Raw genomic sequence first — 17,287 nt, forward strand, 5'->3', positions numbered from 1 at the left:
GCATGTGGTAAGCAACCTCATTGCTTTATGCTGCAAATTTGGGGTGGACACACTCGATCTAGTGTCCTCACACAATCCCCCCTCCCTTATTCTGGCTAGTGCCAGGAGAAGGAGGGGGTTGAATCTTCAAACCTCCTAGACTGTGTGCCGCCATTTTCTGAGCGACTGCACAGTGTAGGAGGATTAGATACAGGGCTCAGCAGACCGTATCACACGAACATAATTCACACATCATACACGAACATAAATTACCTGCCTCCGCTGGTCTACGCTCCTCTTCCTTGCGTCTGAACATATGGCCGGAAGCCGCGGCCGGAAGTCGTCATCTTACTGTCCGGCAGCGGCTTCCGGTCCACATGAAAATGGCGCCGGATTTCGCTCTGCGAACGAGCTTTGTTTTGGTCTGTGTGGGAGCGACGCCTGCGCCGTTCCCACACAGCCGGCATACACTGCAGAGAATGAAACGGCTCCCGTTCGCATTCTCTATGCGGTTGTATGTGCCGTATAGGTTCTCTGTATGTGTCGTTAATCGACACATACAGAGATGGAAAAAAAATGGCAGCCCCCATAGAGAAGTAAAAGTAAGAACAATGTAAAAAGTAAATGATGGGAACACAAATAAATAACATTTATGTTAATATACTAAAAGCAGTATGATAAAAAAAAAATCATGACACCTTCCCTTTAAGTGATTCAATTTTGTGTAAACTCCATCTTGTAGAACTTGCATCCATCTTATATTCTACAGAATCCATTTTGTGATTAAGAAGTCTGTTGCTTTAAGACAGTATATTAGTTCTGACCTCGTCTGTTACAAGAAATATGTATTGACCTTGGGGATTACAATTCTATGAGAGGGGTCTTTCATCGCAAGTGAAGTAAGTAAGATAAGAATTCATTCTGGCCTGAGAACAACAGCAGGTGTGGACGATGGGACGTTGTAGAGTTTCATGGGATTTATAGTTTTACATTTATAATGTCTTCCTTGCCTGTGATTGGAAAACCTCAAGCCTATTCCCGTTTTGAATGATATTATTGTGATGAGATTTTGGCAATAAACGCAGAGAAGAATATTTGAGCATACAATCATTGTCTGTGTCTCTTACTTCTCTCCGATATATCGATATAACCAATGATTTGGATCTGGATACGGGTATCGGATGTGAAACTTCAGTCTAATATCTTGGCCATGATTGCATCAACATCTAATTATAATCTTGATGTCACTGGTTTAGTTACTTGTAGTTTATAATCATTCTGTCCTGCTGTAATAATCAGCTCCTCATGCACTGACTTTCTACTGGGCTTGTACTTTTAGGGTATGTTCACACGGCAACGCCAAATACGTCTGAAATTACGGAGCTGTTTTCAGGCGAAAACAGCTCCTGAATTTCAGACGTTTTTACAAGTGCACGCGTTTTTCGCGGCGTCCATTACGGACGTAATTGGAGCTGTTTTTCTATGGAGTCAATGAAAAACGGCTCCAATTACGTCCCAAGAAGTGACATGCCCTTCTTTGAGGCGGGCGTATTTTTACGCGCCGTCTTTTCACAGCCACGCGTAAAAATACACCTCGTCTGCACAGAACACCGTAAGACCCATTGAAATCAATGGGCAGATGTTGGCAGACGGTTTGGAGCCGTTTTTTCAGGCGTAATTCAAGGCGTAAAATGCCTGAATTACCGTAAATAGGGCGTGTGAACATACCCTCACACAGCAACTAATCCGAACAAGCAGAGCAGTAGTGTAAAGCATGAGGTAGCAACAGAGAAGCAGCATCTGATGAGACAGGAGGGGGATCTCAGACTACCCCTGACTCCAATAGGAACGCTTCTAAGCTGGAGTCACTGATCATAGCTGTGGCCTGAGGCCTTATTCACACGAACGTGTATTACGTATTATGATTTTCACGCGCGTCGCACGGACCTATGTTAGTCAATGGGGCCGTTCAGACAGTCCGTGATTTTCACGCAGCGTGCGTCCGCTGCGTAAAACTCACGGCATGTCCTATACTTGGCTGTGTTTCGCGCAGCACGCACCCATTGGTCAATGGGTGCGTGAAAATCGCGCACGGCACACGGAAGCACTTGATTGGCGCTACAGTTGTAAAATAAATGAATGAAAACATAAAAGCACCTCCTGCTTTTGTTTGTAAACATAAAAACAGAGTGTCGTAAGCATGGCATATGCGTGAAAATCACACAGCACATACTGATGACACACAGAACTGCTACGCACGCGAAATGCTGTGTTTTTTGCGCGCGCAATACGCACACGTGTGTGAATAAAGCCTAATGGAGAAGCCGACACTGAAGACAATAAAGAGCAGGTCGGCATCACCCAGAGGTAGTGAGTAGGTTCTACCCGAAACAAAAAAAGGCCCAGTGCTAGTAAACCAGAAGTTAGAGCAGAGGACCACGTTTCATCATTATGTTTTTTGGTCATGTGATGGACACAGGTGCAGGGCTCGTTACAGTTCGGGTCAGTAAACACGTAGCTTAAATACTGCGGATTTTCCGCAACGGAATTTGTTTTGCGGAAAATCCACAGCATAAGACCTTATTCACACGAGCGTGTCCGTTTTGCGCGCGCAAAACTCATTGTGACATCTGCATATGGTGCGCGGCTGCGTGATTTTCGTGCAGCCGGCATCATGATGACACTCTGGTTTTACTTTTACAAACATAAAAGCAGGTGTTTTTCCATTTTCATTCATTCTTTTTATTACGGTTGCGCGAATCACACGCGGCACCCAGAAGTGCTTCCGTGTGCCGTGCGCAATTTGCACACACCCATTGACTTCAATGGGTGCGTGCTGCGCGAAACACGGGCAAGTATAGGACGTTGTGAGTTTTACGCAGCGGACACACGCTGCGTGAAAATCACGGACACGCTGAACGGCCCCATTCACTTACATAGGTCCGTGCGAAGCGCGTCATATATCACGGACGTATAACACCTTCGTGTGAATAAGGCCTAACACAGTAGCAGCAGAGTGGATAAGATAGAACAAATCCCATCCTGATGATGATGATGATGATGAACGGAAAAAACAATCAGAAATTGACCTGCATCTTGTCAACTGTATGTGTAATCGCTGCTTATTTGTTGCGGAATTTCCCTATTGAATTCAATGTGGATGTAAAACACGCACAAATAGCAGATGTTGCAGGTTTTTTGAGTGGAATCGTGATTCCACCGCAAAAAACGTAACTCATAAAAAAAATAATTCTTATACTTACCCAGAAGTCTGTGTTTCTTCCTCCGGTCCGGCCTCCTGGGATGACGTTCATAATCACAGGCTGCGTCGGTCACATGAGATGAAACGTCATTCCGGGGCTGCAGAGCGCCATGATGTCAGGGGGCCGCGTCACCATGGTAAGTATATATATATATATATTTTTTTGGTACGGTTTTTCATCCGGAATTCCCTGCGGCGCACAGGACGGATACACCCTGTGCTTTTACGCAGCGTACCCGCCCTGTGTGAATGTACCCCAAGTGCAATTGCACACGACCAGGTGGCACTTGGGCTGTTTTTCACATCATCCAAGTGGCACCTGATAGTTTTCACGGACCCATTCACTTTAGTGGGTGAATCGGTTCCGTAAAAACTGACCCGATTCTCCAATCCGTGGAAACATAGGACACGTCTTGTCTTTTCACGGATCACTGACGGGACACGGCCGGCGCACACTGTCGTGTGCATGAGGCGTTACAGTGCCGTTATCAGAGCTTGTAACGAGCCGAGCTCCTGTGTGTCCATAACACAACAGATTTTATTCACTACGAGTAATCAATGAAGGTTCTTATTAAACGACAGCAAGCAGAGATCTGGAAAACGGTCATTGATACAGAAAGTATATTAGAAAAACGTATAACTTTATACAAAGAATACAAATTTATTTGCCGAACCGGACGACCCCTTTAAGCAGTGATTCTGTCTGTCCGGCCTCATCCAGAGAGCCGTAATATCATTAGACCTGCGGCCGTAATATGGACGCTAAAATGCAGGCGCAGCGTGGCTGTCTGAATGAGGCCTGAGGTTGCAGAGAGGAAGCAAAATATATCAAGACTTCAGCCCTCCACCTCTAACCCATGCGAGTCTGATGGACAGCAGATGCTTTAGGCCGTGTTCACACGTCACGGTCAATTTGCGTTTTTTTGGCTTACACTTTTTGACCGCGACATGTGAACAGACTGAAGAAATGGGGGGAGGGGCAGTCGGTCTCTATATCACCATTGATAGGACATCCAGATGACCTTATACAAGGGGCCGGTCTGGGAAATGAGTTCCCTTTAACCATTATGTAGACCAGGGGTCGGCAACCTTCGGCACTGTCGTGAAACTACAACTCCCAGCATGCCCTGACAGCCAAAGGCCTTATTATTCCAGCCAAAAGCGGTCAGGGCATGCTGGGAATTGTAGTTTCACAACAGATGGAGTGCTGGAGGTTGCGGACCACTGATGTAGATCATTACGGCTTGGTAGTCACCCAACTTTCCCAGACTCTGCCTAGCGATCCAACGCTACATCCCTCACTTGTGTTGGTGCATATATCTAGACAGACATGACAACTTTTCTAGAGTCCTGAATAGTCAGGCGGCCATATTGGTTGTCCACCAGCTTTTGCAGAAGGGGGACAGAACTAAGACGACAGATTCATTTTGAACCCGATTCATTCCCGGACACAACGCTAAAGCCCCCGGCGTGGCGGACTCTAGGAGGAAGAATAAGACGGGACGGCGGTAAAGTGCAGGAACATTTCAACTACACGAAAGACAAGGTTTTAATTCTGGACACAGACAAGTTTACAAAATGTAAAGAAAAAAAACCCTCGAATATTGAATATCCTGCGAGTGGTGAACGAGGACAAAGCCATCTCTGCCGGCAAACAAGGTCGGACATGAAGCAGAACATTGTAAGCAGGGAAAGTAACTGTCACCTCGGCATTAGACGGGTCATCTGCCCTCGAGAGTGCCCTATAAGGGCTGATAGGGGGCGCTAGTCAGTTCTCACTTTGCAGGACCACTGGCCATAGCAGCTGATTGCAGGGGGTGTCCAAGCAACAGGACCGGTCACCGGGGACCGGCTTAGTGAACAGATGTTGTCCAAAGTAGACAGTCCCTTTAACCACAGGGTCAGTTTGGCGCTTCCTCGTTGAGCATTGACATATAAGCAGCCCACAATCACCATTTTGGGTCCCCCACCCTGCACCTTTGTGCACCCTCCTGTGTAATAATGTGACGCCCATAGGTCAGAAACGTCATGGCGGCCAATCGCTGCAAGCGGAGGAGAGGTCACCGCGGTGGTCAAACCCAACGTCACTACACAGAAGAACGAAGCAAAAACAAAAAGTATGTGGGGGAGGGGGTTGTTTTGCTATTTTAAGCTGTTTGAGGGGCATTTTCAAAAACCCAGAAACCCCTTTAAAATATTCAGCAAAGTTTCACCAAACGGAAGGACTTAAAACTGGAGAAAAAAAACATGGTTGCTTTCTTCCAAAAATAGCGCCACATCTGTCTGTGGGTTGTGTCTGGTATTGCAGCTCAGCCCTATTAAAGGGAATTGAACTGAGCTGCAATACCACACACAACCCATGGGCAGTCGTGGCGCTGTTTTAGGAAGAAAGCAGCCATGTTTTTCTAAACCTGGACAGCCCGTCTATAATGTAAAGTTCTGCAACTTTCTAATATACGTGGTGTTTCAATTCCTCATCAAGATCTCTGCTTGCTGTCAGAGAAGGGAAACATTCTTGTTTTTAGTCAGCGCCCTGGACTAGCCCTGTTCACACATCTGAGTACAATTTATCAGCTAAGGTCAGAGCTATCATCCTCAAGTCCGGAACAGGAGGGAGATTTGTGTTGCCTCGGGTCTAAACTGACACATTATAACAAGCCCAACAGCTGTATGAGCGGGACAGGTGGGTTTTCAGATTCTAAATGTAAACAATGGATGTTTCCATTCACTGACAGCAATTAGAGACCTTGAAACCAGTAAGGAATTGAAACACAAAGTATGGTAAAAGATTGATGGGACTTTTGTGTATATAACGATTAGACTGGGATTTCGTTAGACAGGATAACATACTCCCCTCCCCCCTCCGGCCGTCCGGTTGACTCATGGCCGCCGTTTCACACAAAGTCATTGATGAGCTGGAGTTCGAACACTTGAAGATGCTCCTTCAGCTTCTCCCGGACGTCAGACTGCGCCCGTCTCTCCCGCATGTGTTCCTGCTGTAAAGAGGAGATCCGCAGACGCAGCCGCTGTTCTCGCCTCCTGCAGGCCTCCAGCTGCCGCTGAACTTTGCTCAGAGCCTCCAGCGCGGCCTCCGCCCTTCGCTTCCATAGGAGCGCGTTCCCTACGTGGTAACTATGCTCGTTTTGTATATAAGCCCCCGGGGGCTGCGGGATGCGCATCATGTACGTGGAGGGAGACACGGGCCGAGCGGTTTTGTCCGCCCGCTCCGAGGGTTCACGTGTTTGTGTGTTCAGAGACATCTCCTCCCGTACCTGAGACAATTCCAAGTCTGAGAGCGGCCCGTTCATTACAGATGCGACTTCTATGTCTTCCAGTGCGGCCTCTGGGTGCATCCGGTGGTCCACCGTGGTGGCCAAAGCTCCTTCAGCCGGAGCCGCGTCTCCTGGAATATCAATGTTTTCAGGGCACAGTCCGTGGAAGTTCACCAGATCCGGCGTGGGTACATTGTCGTACCTCCCGCTATCAAAGCTCTGGTTATTAGAAGGATCGGCGCTCTCTGGTGACGGCTCGTTTACCAGGAAGTCCCTATGGAGGAATTAGTCCAAATCATAAGATAGAAAGGTAAACGCACAACACCAAAAAGCATCCGATTCAAAGGGTAGACAAGTATAAAGCATGATTAACCCCTCACTGACAGGGACATAGGTGACACGTCATTAATTGCTGACCGCGGCTACAATACAGGCTCATAGCTCTAGTTGCAATATTCCAGGTGTAATATTCGGGGTTCGATTGAAGTCGGGGGAGCAGGACGAAAAGTTTATTTCTTGGTTCTGTGTCTCTGTAAGGGAGGAGGGAGCTGCAAGTGAGAGCAGGAAGAAAGAGCCCGGCCTGTTACTGTCACCTCTCCCCCTGTACAGCCTCCAGTGACCCCCTATTACCAATTAGAGGGGATATGTGCTGTCTAAATTACACATTTAGGGGGGCCTTTTTTCCCTACTACAGAGGTGAGAATATGAGCGGTTGCACATCTTTCAACCCCTTTCATAATGCAGCTGTTCGCGGGGAAGCGGGTGTTTGGGTCCTGCTGCAGTCAGTTGCCACAAGGCCCCATACACACACAACCATAGTTTTTATTCGTAATTATGGATAATCTGAGGACCCATTCATTTCTATTGTCTACGGACGCCTTTCCGTATATTTACAGATGTCTGTCCGGGCCGTAGAAATGATCCGCAAAATAAAGAACACGACCTATTCTTGTCCGCAATCGCGGCACGGACTTGCTCATAGAAGTCTATGGCTGCGTACAAAATTGCGGAGGGCTACGGATGTGCATCTATAGCCGTCTGTAATTGCGGAAGCTTTGCTATGCGATGGCAGGGGATTCCCCAAGAAAATGGCGCCTGATTGATCATTTGGCCTTTTCAAGGGGTTGGATCATGTTGGCGACATCATTTGTAGCCTCACTTTTTTTTTTTGCGGATCCGTAAATACAGATGCACTACAGCCCGTAGACAGCGTACCAGATATGCGGATGACTACGGATCCGTATTTGCGGCCAGTAAAAAAACATTGCGGTCGTGTGCATGGGGCCTCACAAGGGAAACTGCCAGCATCACTGATAGGGAAATGTATTACACGGTTGTGCCCTCCAGCTAATAGAGGCGGTGAGTAATAGAGGCGGTGAGTAATAGAGGCGGTGAGTAATAGTGGCGGTGAGTAACAGAGGCGGTCAGTAACAGAGGCGGTCAGTAACAGAGGCGGAGAGTAATAGAGGCGGTGAGTAACAGAGGCGGGGAGTAACAGAGGCGGAGAGTAATAGAGGCGGTGAGTAATAGAGGCGGTGAGTAATAGTGGCGGTGAGTAATAGAGGCGGTGAGTAACAGAGGCGGTGAGTAATAGAGGCGGTGAGTAATAGAGGCGGTGAGTAATAGAGGCGGTGAGTAACAGAGGCGGTGAGTAACAGAGGCGGTCAGTAATAGAGGCGGTGAGTAACAGAGGCGGTCAGTAACAGAGGCGGTCAGCAATAGAGGCGGTCAGCAACAGAGGCGGTCAGCAACAGAGGCGGTCAGCAACAGAGGCGGTCAGCAACAGAGGCGGTGAGCAACAGTGGCGGTGAGTAACAGTGGCGGTGAGTAACAGTGGCGGTGAGTAACAGAGGCGGTGAGTAACAGAGGCGGTGAGTAACAGAGGCGGTGAGTAACAGAGGCGGTGAGTAACAGAGGCGGTCAGTAATAGAGGCGGTGAGTAACAGAGGCGGTGAGTAACAGAGGCGGTGAGTAACAGAGGCGGTCAGTAACAGAGGCGGTCAGTAACAGAGGCGGTGAGTAACAGAGGCGGTGAGTAACAGAGGCGGTGAGTAACAGAGGCGGGGAGTAACAGAGGCGGGGAGTAATAGAGGCAGTAAGTAATAGAGGCGGGGAGTAATAGAGGCGGGGAGTAATAGAGGCGGGGAGTAATAGAGGCAGTAAGTAATAGAGGCGGGGAGTAATAGAGGCGGTAAGTGGTGGGGGATTCTCGTCTATTAGAGACTGAAGCCCCTCCGCTGTCTCATGAGAGGCTCAGGCTGCTCCCGTCTACCTCCTTGCTTTACACTGCAGTTCTGCTTCTTCAGAAGTGCAGCTGTGTATGAGCTCAACAGGAGGTCAGTATAAGAAGAGCAGATTATCATTACAGAAAAGATTATCGGGAAACCACCGCAGGGACTGAGGCTTCTCTGGGTTAAGCCTCATGAGCTCCTTCCCTGCATGATGTGACAGTTCTCTGGAGGTTTCACACTCACTTTTTCCTCTTTACTTTTGTGACGTTTGTCTTTTTCTGTGCTTTAAGTTTTGCTGTTCTCCGCAGTTTTGCGGACGGTGTAAATATCGTGGGCACGGCGTCTTCCTTCAGGCGATGGTATCCGCTGTAAAACAGAGAACAGACCCGATGAGATCACAACCATTCATTGTATGGGCTTCCCGTAGTTCCATCCTCCCCTGCTCTCTCTATAAGGCATCATGACCACTTCAGTCATTTTCTTCAGGGTGCTATCTGGTGTTTTAACTGATCGCACCCGGACACATTCATTTCTATAGGGCCATGCAGACTTCCGTTTCTTTTGACTGTTACATTTGTCCGCTCCGTCAAAAGTATTGCATGTCCTACTTTTGTCCGTCGTTCGGGGAACGTGGGGCCCATTGAACTCTATGGGTCCATCAAAAAAAACGGACGGCACACGGAAGTCATCCGTGTGCCGTCCGTTTTTCACCGATCCGTTGCTAAGCAACGTCAGGGCGTGTCAAAGTTTCCTGCGTTCAACATACAGGATGGAATTTAACAGATAGTTTAAAACGGAAGACAAACGGAAGCACAGCCTCAGTTTATAGCGGAACGGACACGGAGTGACAACGGAAACCGCACGGAAGTCACAACGGACACACGGATCAGTTTTAAACGGACGTGAAAACGGTGAAGGATGCGTGCATGAGGCCTTACGCCATGAACACGACTGAGTGCGCCGTCCGAGTCCCGTCAGTGATCCGAGGAAAGATAGGACATGTTCTATCTTTCCTCGGATCGGAGACTCGGACCATTTTTCACCCGCTAAAGTAAATGGGTCCGTGAAGACGATCGGGTGCCACTCGGATGCCGTCAAAAACAGCCCGAGTGGCACAACGGTCGCGTGCATGAGGCGTAATACCTGCCTGGGACTGGGCTGTCACTGTGCACTGCGGTGCGAGCGACACAGGAACGTCATCAGGAACCCTGAGCCGCTCGAAAGAGTCCCCGGCCTGCCCCTTCCTCACGTTCCCAGCTTATCATTGGTGGCAGTAGAGAAAGGAAGGAGCGCTCCTCCCTCCTGCTGTGACGCGGCCGGCGGCACTCTTGAAGGGAACATGGTGGGTGCTGTACAGTGCGCGGCCATGTTCTCTTCTTTATTTCGATACTAAGCTGTGCGGCCACACAGCTTAGTATCGAAATACACGAGTTGACGGTATTGAACCGTTTCAGAGTGAACGGTATCTAAATGGTATTGAAGTTTTGGATGCATCCCTAGATGGTGCTATATTTGCTGTGGGTCCTCCTAGAATCCCTTTAGGACGTATTTCTACATTTCTGAGACGCCTACCTGATGCCAACGGCTTCAAAACAGCTCTTCTCAAAGTGCTTGGAGCAGAAATACACGAAGTCAGAGGAAGGGTCCCAAAGCCCGCTGCCGCTGGGGTCTGTCCTTCTGCAGTTTGCAATCCAAAGGCCCCGTCTCGGATCTTCTTTCCTGGGAAGTCTTGTAAGAAAGAAGAAAGTTTCACCCAATACCCAACAAACGTGCTACATAATAGCAATAAAACATCCCCATGATAAGAGGGATCTCCGGCCCTGCGTCCAAACCAGCAGAAAATACAAAAACGGAGCGACTTTAAACCCTGCACGCGGCTATTAAAGCTCGCGGCCTTTCATCGTCATAACCAGGCGGTTATGTGAACGCGTCGTCCCCGCGGTTATGTGATCGCGTCGTCCCCGCGGTTATGTGAACGCATCGTCCCCGGCGCTATATACAATTCTGCATATGTGCAGATGCATGACAGGTGTCAAAATGCAGGGACAATGAGGCCGCACAACCAAGTCATCTGATCATTTGGGGGTTACATTTCTAAGGCTGGCGATACACTTGAAATAAACGTTGGTCAAACGATTGTTCGGACTACACTATTCCTCTTGACCACCCCATACACCCTCGGCTCTGCTATGCGTGCATGTATTTTCAATAGGGATAATGCCCTACTAACTATCTACTAAAGAAAAAAAGGATGGGATCATGGTGAAATTCAACATGCCCGAACCCTTTCTCCCCCAACATCTGCAATCGAGGGAGAAATGGGACGAACCATACACGTTAGATGGTCGGCCGGTCCTGCCGAAATCAGCAGGTTTGGGTGACATACATCTAATGAGTGGAAAAGATTCTAGATTACTCCATTAACCCGTTAAGGGTCAGTCTATTTTGGGCCTTAAAGGGGTTGTCCAGACACGGGGCGGTTATTCATACTGATGACCTCATCAGTATATGATCGGTGGGGGTCCAACACCTGGACCCCGCATTGATCAGCTGTTCCGGCTGCCTCTGGGAACCGGATCTTATGCAGTGGTCCGTGCCGTAAGCAGATGGCTCCGAACACTGTATAGAGGCAGCCGGAACAGCTGATCGGTGCAGGGTTTGAGTGTCGGACCCCCACCGATCATATACTGAGGGACCGGATACCAAGAGCTCTAACCTTTTTACTTCTCCGTCGCTGTATGAGGGCTTGTTATTTGCAGGAAGAGTTGTACTGTTCATAATGACAACATTTTGGATAACATATGGTTTATTAATCAGTTTTTATTTCTAACAATTATTTTTTTTAGGGGGGGGGGGGTGCAAAAATAAACCAGCAATTCCACCATTATTTTTTTCCACTGTTTACCTTGCGATAAAAATAAGGAATTAACGTTATTTTGCGGGCTGACAGGATACCAAATATTTTTTTTACGTCTTCGTAGTTTTGCACAATAAAAGCACATTCCACGGCCGCATCCTGAGAACCAGAACTTTTTATTTTTCCGTCGTCGTAGCCGTGTGAGTGCTGGTTTTTTGCAGTTGTAGTTTTACTTCGTACCCTTTTGGGATACATCTAATTTATTGACTTATTTTTCTAACAAAAAATTGGGGTAGAATGTGAATAAATCAACTTTTTTTTTTTTCTTCACTTTATTGGCCTAATAGGCAGATGCTTATGGTAGACCTGTGAGTCTTTGTTAGGGTATGTGCACACACACTAATTACGTCCGTAATTGACGGACGTATTTCGGCCGCAAGTCCCGGACCGAACACAGTGCAGGGAGCCGGGCTCCTATCATCATAGTTATGTACGATGCTAGGAGTCCCTGCCTCGCTGCAGGACAACTGTCCCGTACTGTAATCATGTTTTCAGTACGGGACAGTAGTTCCACGGAGAGGCAGGGACTCCTAGCGTCGTACATAAGTATGATGCTAGGAGCCCGGCTCCCTGCACTGTGTTCGGTCCGGGACTTGCGGCCGAAATACGTCCGTCAATTACGGACGTAATTAGTGTGTGTGCACATACCCTTAGGCTCCGGCTGCCATGTAAACCATTGGTGCGGTGCCGATGGGCTGACAGAGGAAGACCCCTCGTCCATTAAAAGACTTTAGATGTTGCGGTCACGATTGACCGCGGCATCCAAAGTGTTAAACGATCAGGTTTCCCAGGTCTGGGCTGTTACAGCCAGAGCCCAGCTCTTAATAACCGCTGGAATCCCGCAGTTTATTGGACGGGCTTCTGTGCCCATGTGACCACCATGACGTACATGTACAGCACGGTGCATTAAGAGGTTAAATATTACAGTGGTGAAACGTTGTCATTTACATGCAATTGAAATGCGACCCCTGACCTCAGATCTCGGGGACCAGGGTCGGAGATGTTGTGTTTGATTCCTGTTTATTACTCCCGGAGAGCCCCTTTAACTCCTTAACGCCGAAGGACGGATATATCCGTCCTCTGCAGCTGGCAGTTCGCGCAGGAGGACGGATATATCCGTCCTGTAATCGTGCGGGTACTGAGACTGTACCCACGCGATCAGCGGCAGGAGCACGGCTGTTATACACAGCCTGGCTCCTGCTGCAACTGCCGGAATCGAAGCGCGCGCCGATTCCGGCAGTTTAACCCATTAAATGCCGCTGTCAATAGTGACAGCGGCATTTAATGTGTTTGACAGAGGGGGGAGCTCCCTCTGTCACCCGATCGGCGCCCCCGCAAACAAATCGCGGGTCGCCGTCGGGTTTCCATGACAGCCGGGGGTCTAACAAAGACCCCCAGGTCTGCCTTCAGCATCTGCCTGTTAGGCGATGCCGGAGGCATGACCTATTAGATTGCCTGTCAGTTTTACACTGACAGGCAATAATGCTTCGGTATACTAAGTATACCAAAGCATTATATATGCGATCAGCAGATCGCATAGTGAAGTCCCCTGGTGGGACTAAAAAAAAAAATGTAAAACAGTTAAATAAAGTTGGTGAAAAAAAATAAAAAATAATTACAGTCAAAGTCAAATAAAACTACTTTTTTGGCCCAAAAAGTGGTTTTATTTAGTAAAAGTGTCAAAACAAATCACACATACACATATATGGTATCCCCGCGATCGTAACAACTTGACCAATAAAATGAACATATTAATTAAACCGCCGGATGAACGGCGTCCAAAGAAAACGCAAAAAACAACGTCAAAATTCTCTCTTTTCTCCCATTCCCCCCATAAAAAATAAAATAAAAGTTCATCTATAAGTCCTATGTACCCCAAAATAGTACTAATGAAAACTACACATTGTCCCGCAAAAATCAAGCCCACGTACGGCCACATCGACGGAAAAATAAAAACGTTACGCCTCTTGGAATGCGGCGATGCAAAAACAAGTAATTTTTTTCTAAAAGGGTTTTTATTGTGCAAACGTAGAAAAAACATATAAAACCTATACATATTTGGTATCCCCGTAATCGTGCCGACCCATAGAATAAAGTTAACATGTTATTTACGCTGCATAGTAAACGGCGTAAACTTATAACGTGAAAATCAATGCTGGAACAGCTGCTTATTTTCAATTCTCTCCTAAAATAAAGTTAATAAAAGTTAATCATTATATTATAAGCATCTAAAAATGGTACAATTACAAAATACAACTCGTCCCGCAAAAAACAAGCCCTTATACGGCTATGTCGACGGAATAAAAAAAGAGTTACGACTCTTGGAATGCGACCGTGAAAAAACAAAAAATAATCCTTGGTCATTAACGTGCAAAATGGCCCGGTCATTAAGGGGTTAAATGTGTTTTTTCATCAATATGGAATAAGAGCAGAGCAGACCTGTGGAAGGAGATGTCGTCGTCTCTCGTCTGTCGAGAATCTCGAGTGGTGCAGCCGAGAGCGGAGCAGTGTCGAGGCATCTAGAACCCGAAAGAATAAGGATGTGACCAAAGAAAAGCATTAGATGTGGAAGACAGGGGGCGCTCTGGACAACAGATGGGGATCCTGAACGGGGGACCCCTAATAGGACAGGACCGGACAAGTCCTGGAAGGACGGAACAATTAATGTCACCTTTGGTACGCTGAGCGTCGTGAAGATTACGGGGACCGCAGAGTCCCTCAGCCGCACGGTCTGTCCGGTCCGGTCGAACTGTTTATCGTGAAAGTGCTGCGAGCACAGGGAGCTGTGAACAGACGGGGTCCAGTCACTGCCGACCGCTGCGTGAGAGTGAGACACGGCCGTCACCCACAGCGTCCTCCGGGACTCTTCTTTCGGAAATCTGGAAAAAAATAAATGGTCACAAAATGAAGAGACCAGGCAATACAATGTGTTATGTCTAGTACAAAGCCTGAGGGGGCGGAGCATGACACGGATTAAAAGAACATCAGAGATAATCCTTGTGTCATGCTCCGCCCCTGCACTAGGCAGAATACAATGTATTTCTTTTGCCAAGTGTTCCTTTAAGGCTTTGTTCACACAGGGCGGACACGCTGCGTAAAAGCACACAGTGCATATCCCCTGGTCCCTACAGGGAATTACGGCTGAGAAACCGCATCATATTATGGTGCAGATTTTTAGGCTGGATTGTCCTCTCCGGAAATCTCGCAATGAAAAAAATAAATGAATACTTATTACCATGGCGACATGTCCCTCCGACGTCCTGCAGCCCTGGGATGATGCTTCCTTACATGTGACCGCCGCAGACTGTGATTGGCTACAGAAATCACATGGGATGAAACCTCATCCCAGGAGGCCGGCCTGGACGCAGAAACACAGAATTCTGGGTAAGTATAAGATTTTTTTCTCTGAGTTGCGTTTTTTGCGGCGGAATCGCAGTTTTTCCGCATTTGTTGCGGGTTTTACCTCCCCATTGAATTCAAAGGAGAAAACCTGCAACAAAAAAGCAGCGATTACGCAAATACAATTGACGAGATTTGTTCTCTCTCATCCACTCTGCTGCTTCTGTATTACGCTGCGGATTTTCCGGATTTCCGAATTATTTACGCTACGTGTGAACTGACCCGAACAAGTCTGATCAACTTAGCCAGATGTGTGTGCACAAACTCAATGGTCGGCTCGTGATCTGGCCGCCTTAAAGGGACTGTCTGGTTTAGGTCACCCGTTTTTAGTATGACAGGGCCCCATCAATAAGTCCTTATTATACAGCGACCTCCGCAGCAAGTTGTCACGTATCACTGCACTGGTTCATAGATGACTGGAGACCCCGTCTATTAACACCCTGAGACAGGGGCCGGTGATTATCCCGGCATTACCAGGACTTGCGAGCATCCTCACCGGTCCCATATGGGGTAAAAGTCACAATGAACCACAAGATTTCCGACATTGTCGCGTGAATTCTTCGCCATCAGGAAAACACTGAGGTTACGTGCAAGTTGCAATAATGCTGCGATTTCACCGTAATTCGCGGGCGACCAAATGTCACGATCGGACTCAACCTCCCATCATTGTTATCGCTCCCTCAGTCCGGTCTTCATACACTCGTCGCTCCAGCGTTTATATAACAGGCGTCCGGGTCACCTACCGGTGGAACGTTATTCCCTTGCGTTTGGTCTGCGCGGTCTGGCGGTTGACACACTTAGCAGCGGAACATGATCGCACCATTTCGTTCCTTTCAGGCGCGGATCTTGCCTGCGGTTACAAGAAAGACAGAATAGTAATGGCGGAGATAATCTGATACGCCGGCACGCAGTCATGTGACATTTTAACTGCGTCTTATAGGGAGAAAGACAAAGTCATGTGACTGGAGCAGCGCAGTACAAGCTTTCCGTGCGCGCCGCAACGTTTTTGTTCGGCCGACGCAGCAACCGGTGTCTCGTCAATCGGCGTCAACAAAAATCAATGGAGGCGTCACCCGCGGTCACGTGACGCGCTCGTTACCACGGATATCTATAGGGGCTTCAGATCTCGCAGACTTCACGGTCAACCTGAACCACGCACGTTTACGGTCTCAATTATAATCCTACGGGACACGGCAAAGTCGTCGTCATCGCGGCGTCAGCTGTTGCAGAGCAACAAATCCTCAGCGGTGCTATGACTGGACATGCTGGGACTTGTAGTACAACAACAGCTGGCGAGGCACCACATATATATAAGGACACTCAACCCTATATATACACATATAAAGCGCAGTATGAGAGGATGGGGGTTGTAGTGAGATACTGGGAGTTATTAGTGGATGACATGACACATGAGCCGACTGCGGAATATAAATATATATGGTGGTCGCCTCGTCCCCCCCAGCTCTGCCCCGGCTATATACCTGCCCGCTTCATATACATATACACCGAGTCCCAACCCGCAGGAGTCCGGGCTCATCCGTCTCCAGCTGCCCTCATCATCCTCCCTACTTCCCCATCCTCCACCGTATCATCCACTGCACACAGACAGCCCGCGTCTCCGCTGTCACTGCAGCGCCACCTGCTGGACGGAGGAGCGCACTGCAGCGGCCATAGCCTGCAGCGCTTGTAACATTATACACTGACAGGTCACGTAGCGGCCAATGTCATCGTCACATACAGCAGGATACCATTGTGAGCACCCACTCTTCTGTAATGTGCTTGTCACGGTTATGGGGGCACTTTGTCTGTCTGTTATGGGGACACTCTGACTGGTACTGTGGCCGAGTCTGTTTTGGGGAACTGTGGATGTTTCCTTGTATGGGGCGATGTTGCTATGTGGCTGTCATTATTATGGGGTAACTAAGGCTGCTACTGTTATGGAGGAAATATAGCTGTATTTTATATGAGGGCACCAGACCGAAATTTTTTGGGCTGTCACTTTTATGGGGACGCTATGCCTGCCACTGTTATGGGGGTACTGGCTAGAAATCATTGAGGCACAGTAAGATTATTTGGATGTAGTTCTCATATTTTCTTAGGAGTCAAGCAAGGAATCTATTAAAGGGTTTTTCCCATAATAAATATTTATCAGGTATCCACAATATGGGTGATATAAATATCTGACCAGTGGTGGTCCGACCGCTGGGACCCCCACCGATCACGAGAA

The 17,287-nt window shown here is 48.1% G+C and overlaps 1 protein-coding gene across 2 annotated transcripts; it reads right to left on the reverse strand.

Annotated features, from left to right (window-relative positions):
* Window positions 1-5,594: 5,594 nt before the first annotated feature.
* On the reverse strand, window positions 5,595-16,666 carry THAP7 (THAP domain containing 7). 2 transcript variants are annotated; one of them, XM_075839380.1, is made up of 7 exons: window positions 16,542-16,629; window positions 15,804-15,910; window positions 14,333-14,540; window positions 14,101-14,180; window positions 10,317-10,472; window positions 8,988-9,110; window positions 5,595-6,787 (listed from the first exon to the last, which is right to left on the reverse strand). In XM_075839380.1, the coding sequence occupies exons 2-7, from the start codon at window positions 15,881-15,883 to the stop codon at window positions 6,136-6,138; spliced, it is 1,299 nt and encodes a 432-aa protein (XP_075695495.1). In that variant the 5' UTR covers window positions 15,884-15,910; window positions 16,542-16,629; the 3' UTR covers window positions 5,595-6,135. The 2 variants fall into 2 exon arrangements, with proteins under 2 accessions (XP_075695495.1, XP_075695496.1); XM_075839381.1 differs by lacking the exon at window positions 15,804-15,910 and having other exon boundaries at window positions 16,542-16,666.
* Window positions 16,667-17,287: the final 621 nt, after the last annotated feature.

This window comes from Rhinoderma darwinii, chromosome 10, assembly GCF_050947455.1.
Source record: "Rhinoderma darwinii isolate aRhiDar2 chromosome 10, aRhiDar2.hap1, whole genome shotgun sequence".
Classification (NCBI taxonomy): Eukaryota; Metazoa; Chordata; class Amphibia; order Anura; family Rhinodermatidae; genus Rhinoderma; species Rhinoderma darwinii.

What these genes read in the sequence shown, in the direction of transcription:
- THAP7 (XM_075839380.1), bottom strand. Translation starts at nt 15,883, where the DNA reads ATGGTGCGATCATGTTCCGCTGCTAAGTGTGTCAACCGCCAGACCGCG. An exon ending in AAGGGAATAACGTTCCACCG is followed by an intron (nt 14,541 to 15,803) that starts GTAGGTGACCCG and finishes ATTTTTTTCCAG; the next exon opens with ATTTCCGAAAGAAGAGTCCC. An exon ending in CGACGCTCAGCGTACCAAAG is followed by an intron (nt 14,181 to 14,332) that starts GTGACATTAATT and finishes TTCGGGTTCTAG; the next exon opens with ATGCCTCGACACTGCTCCGC.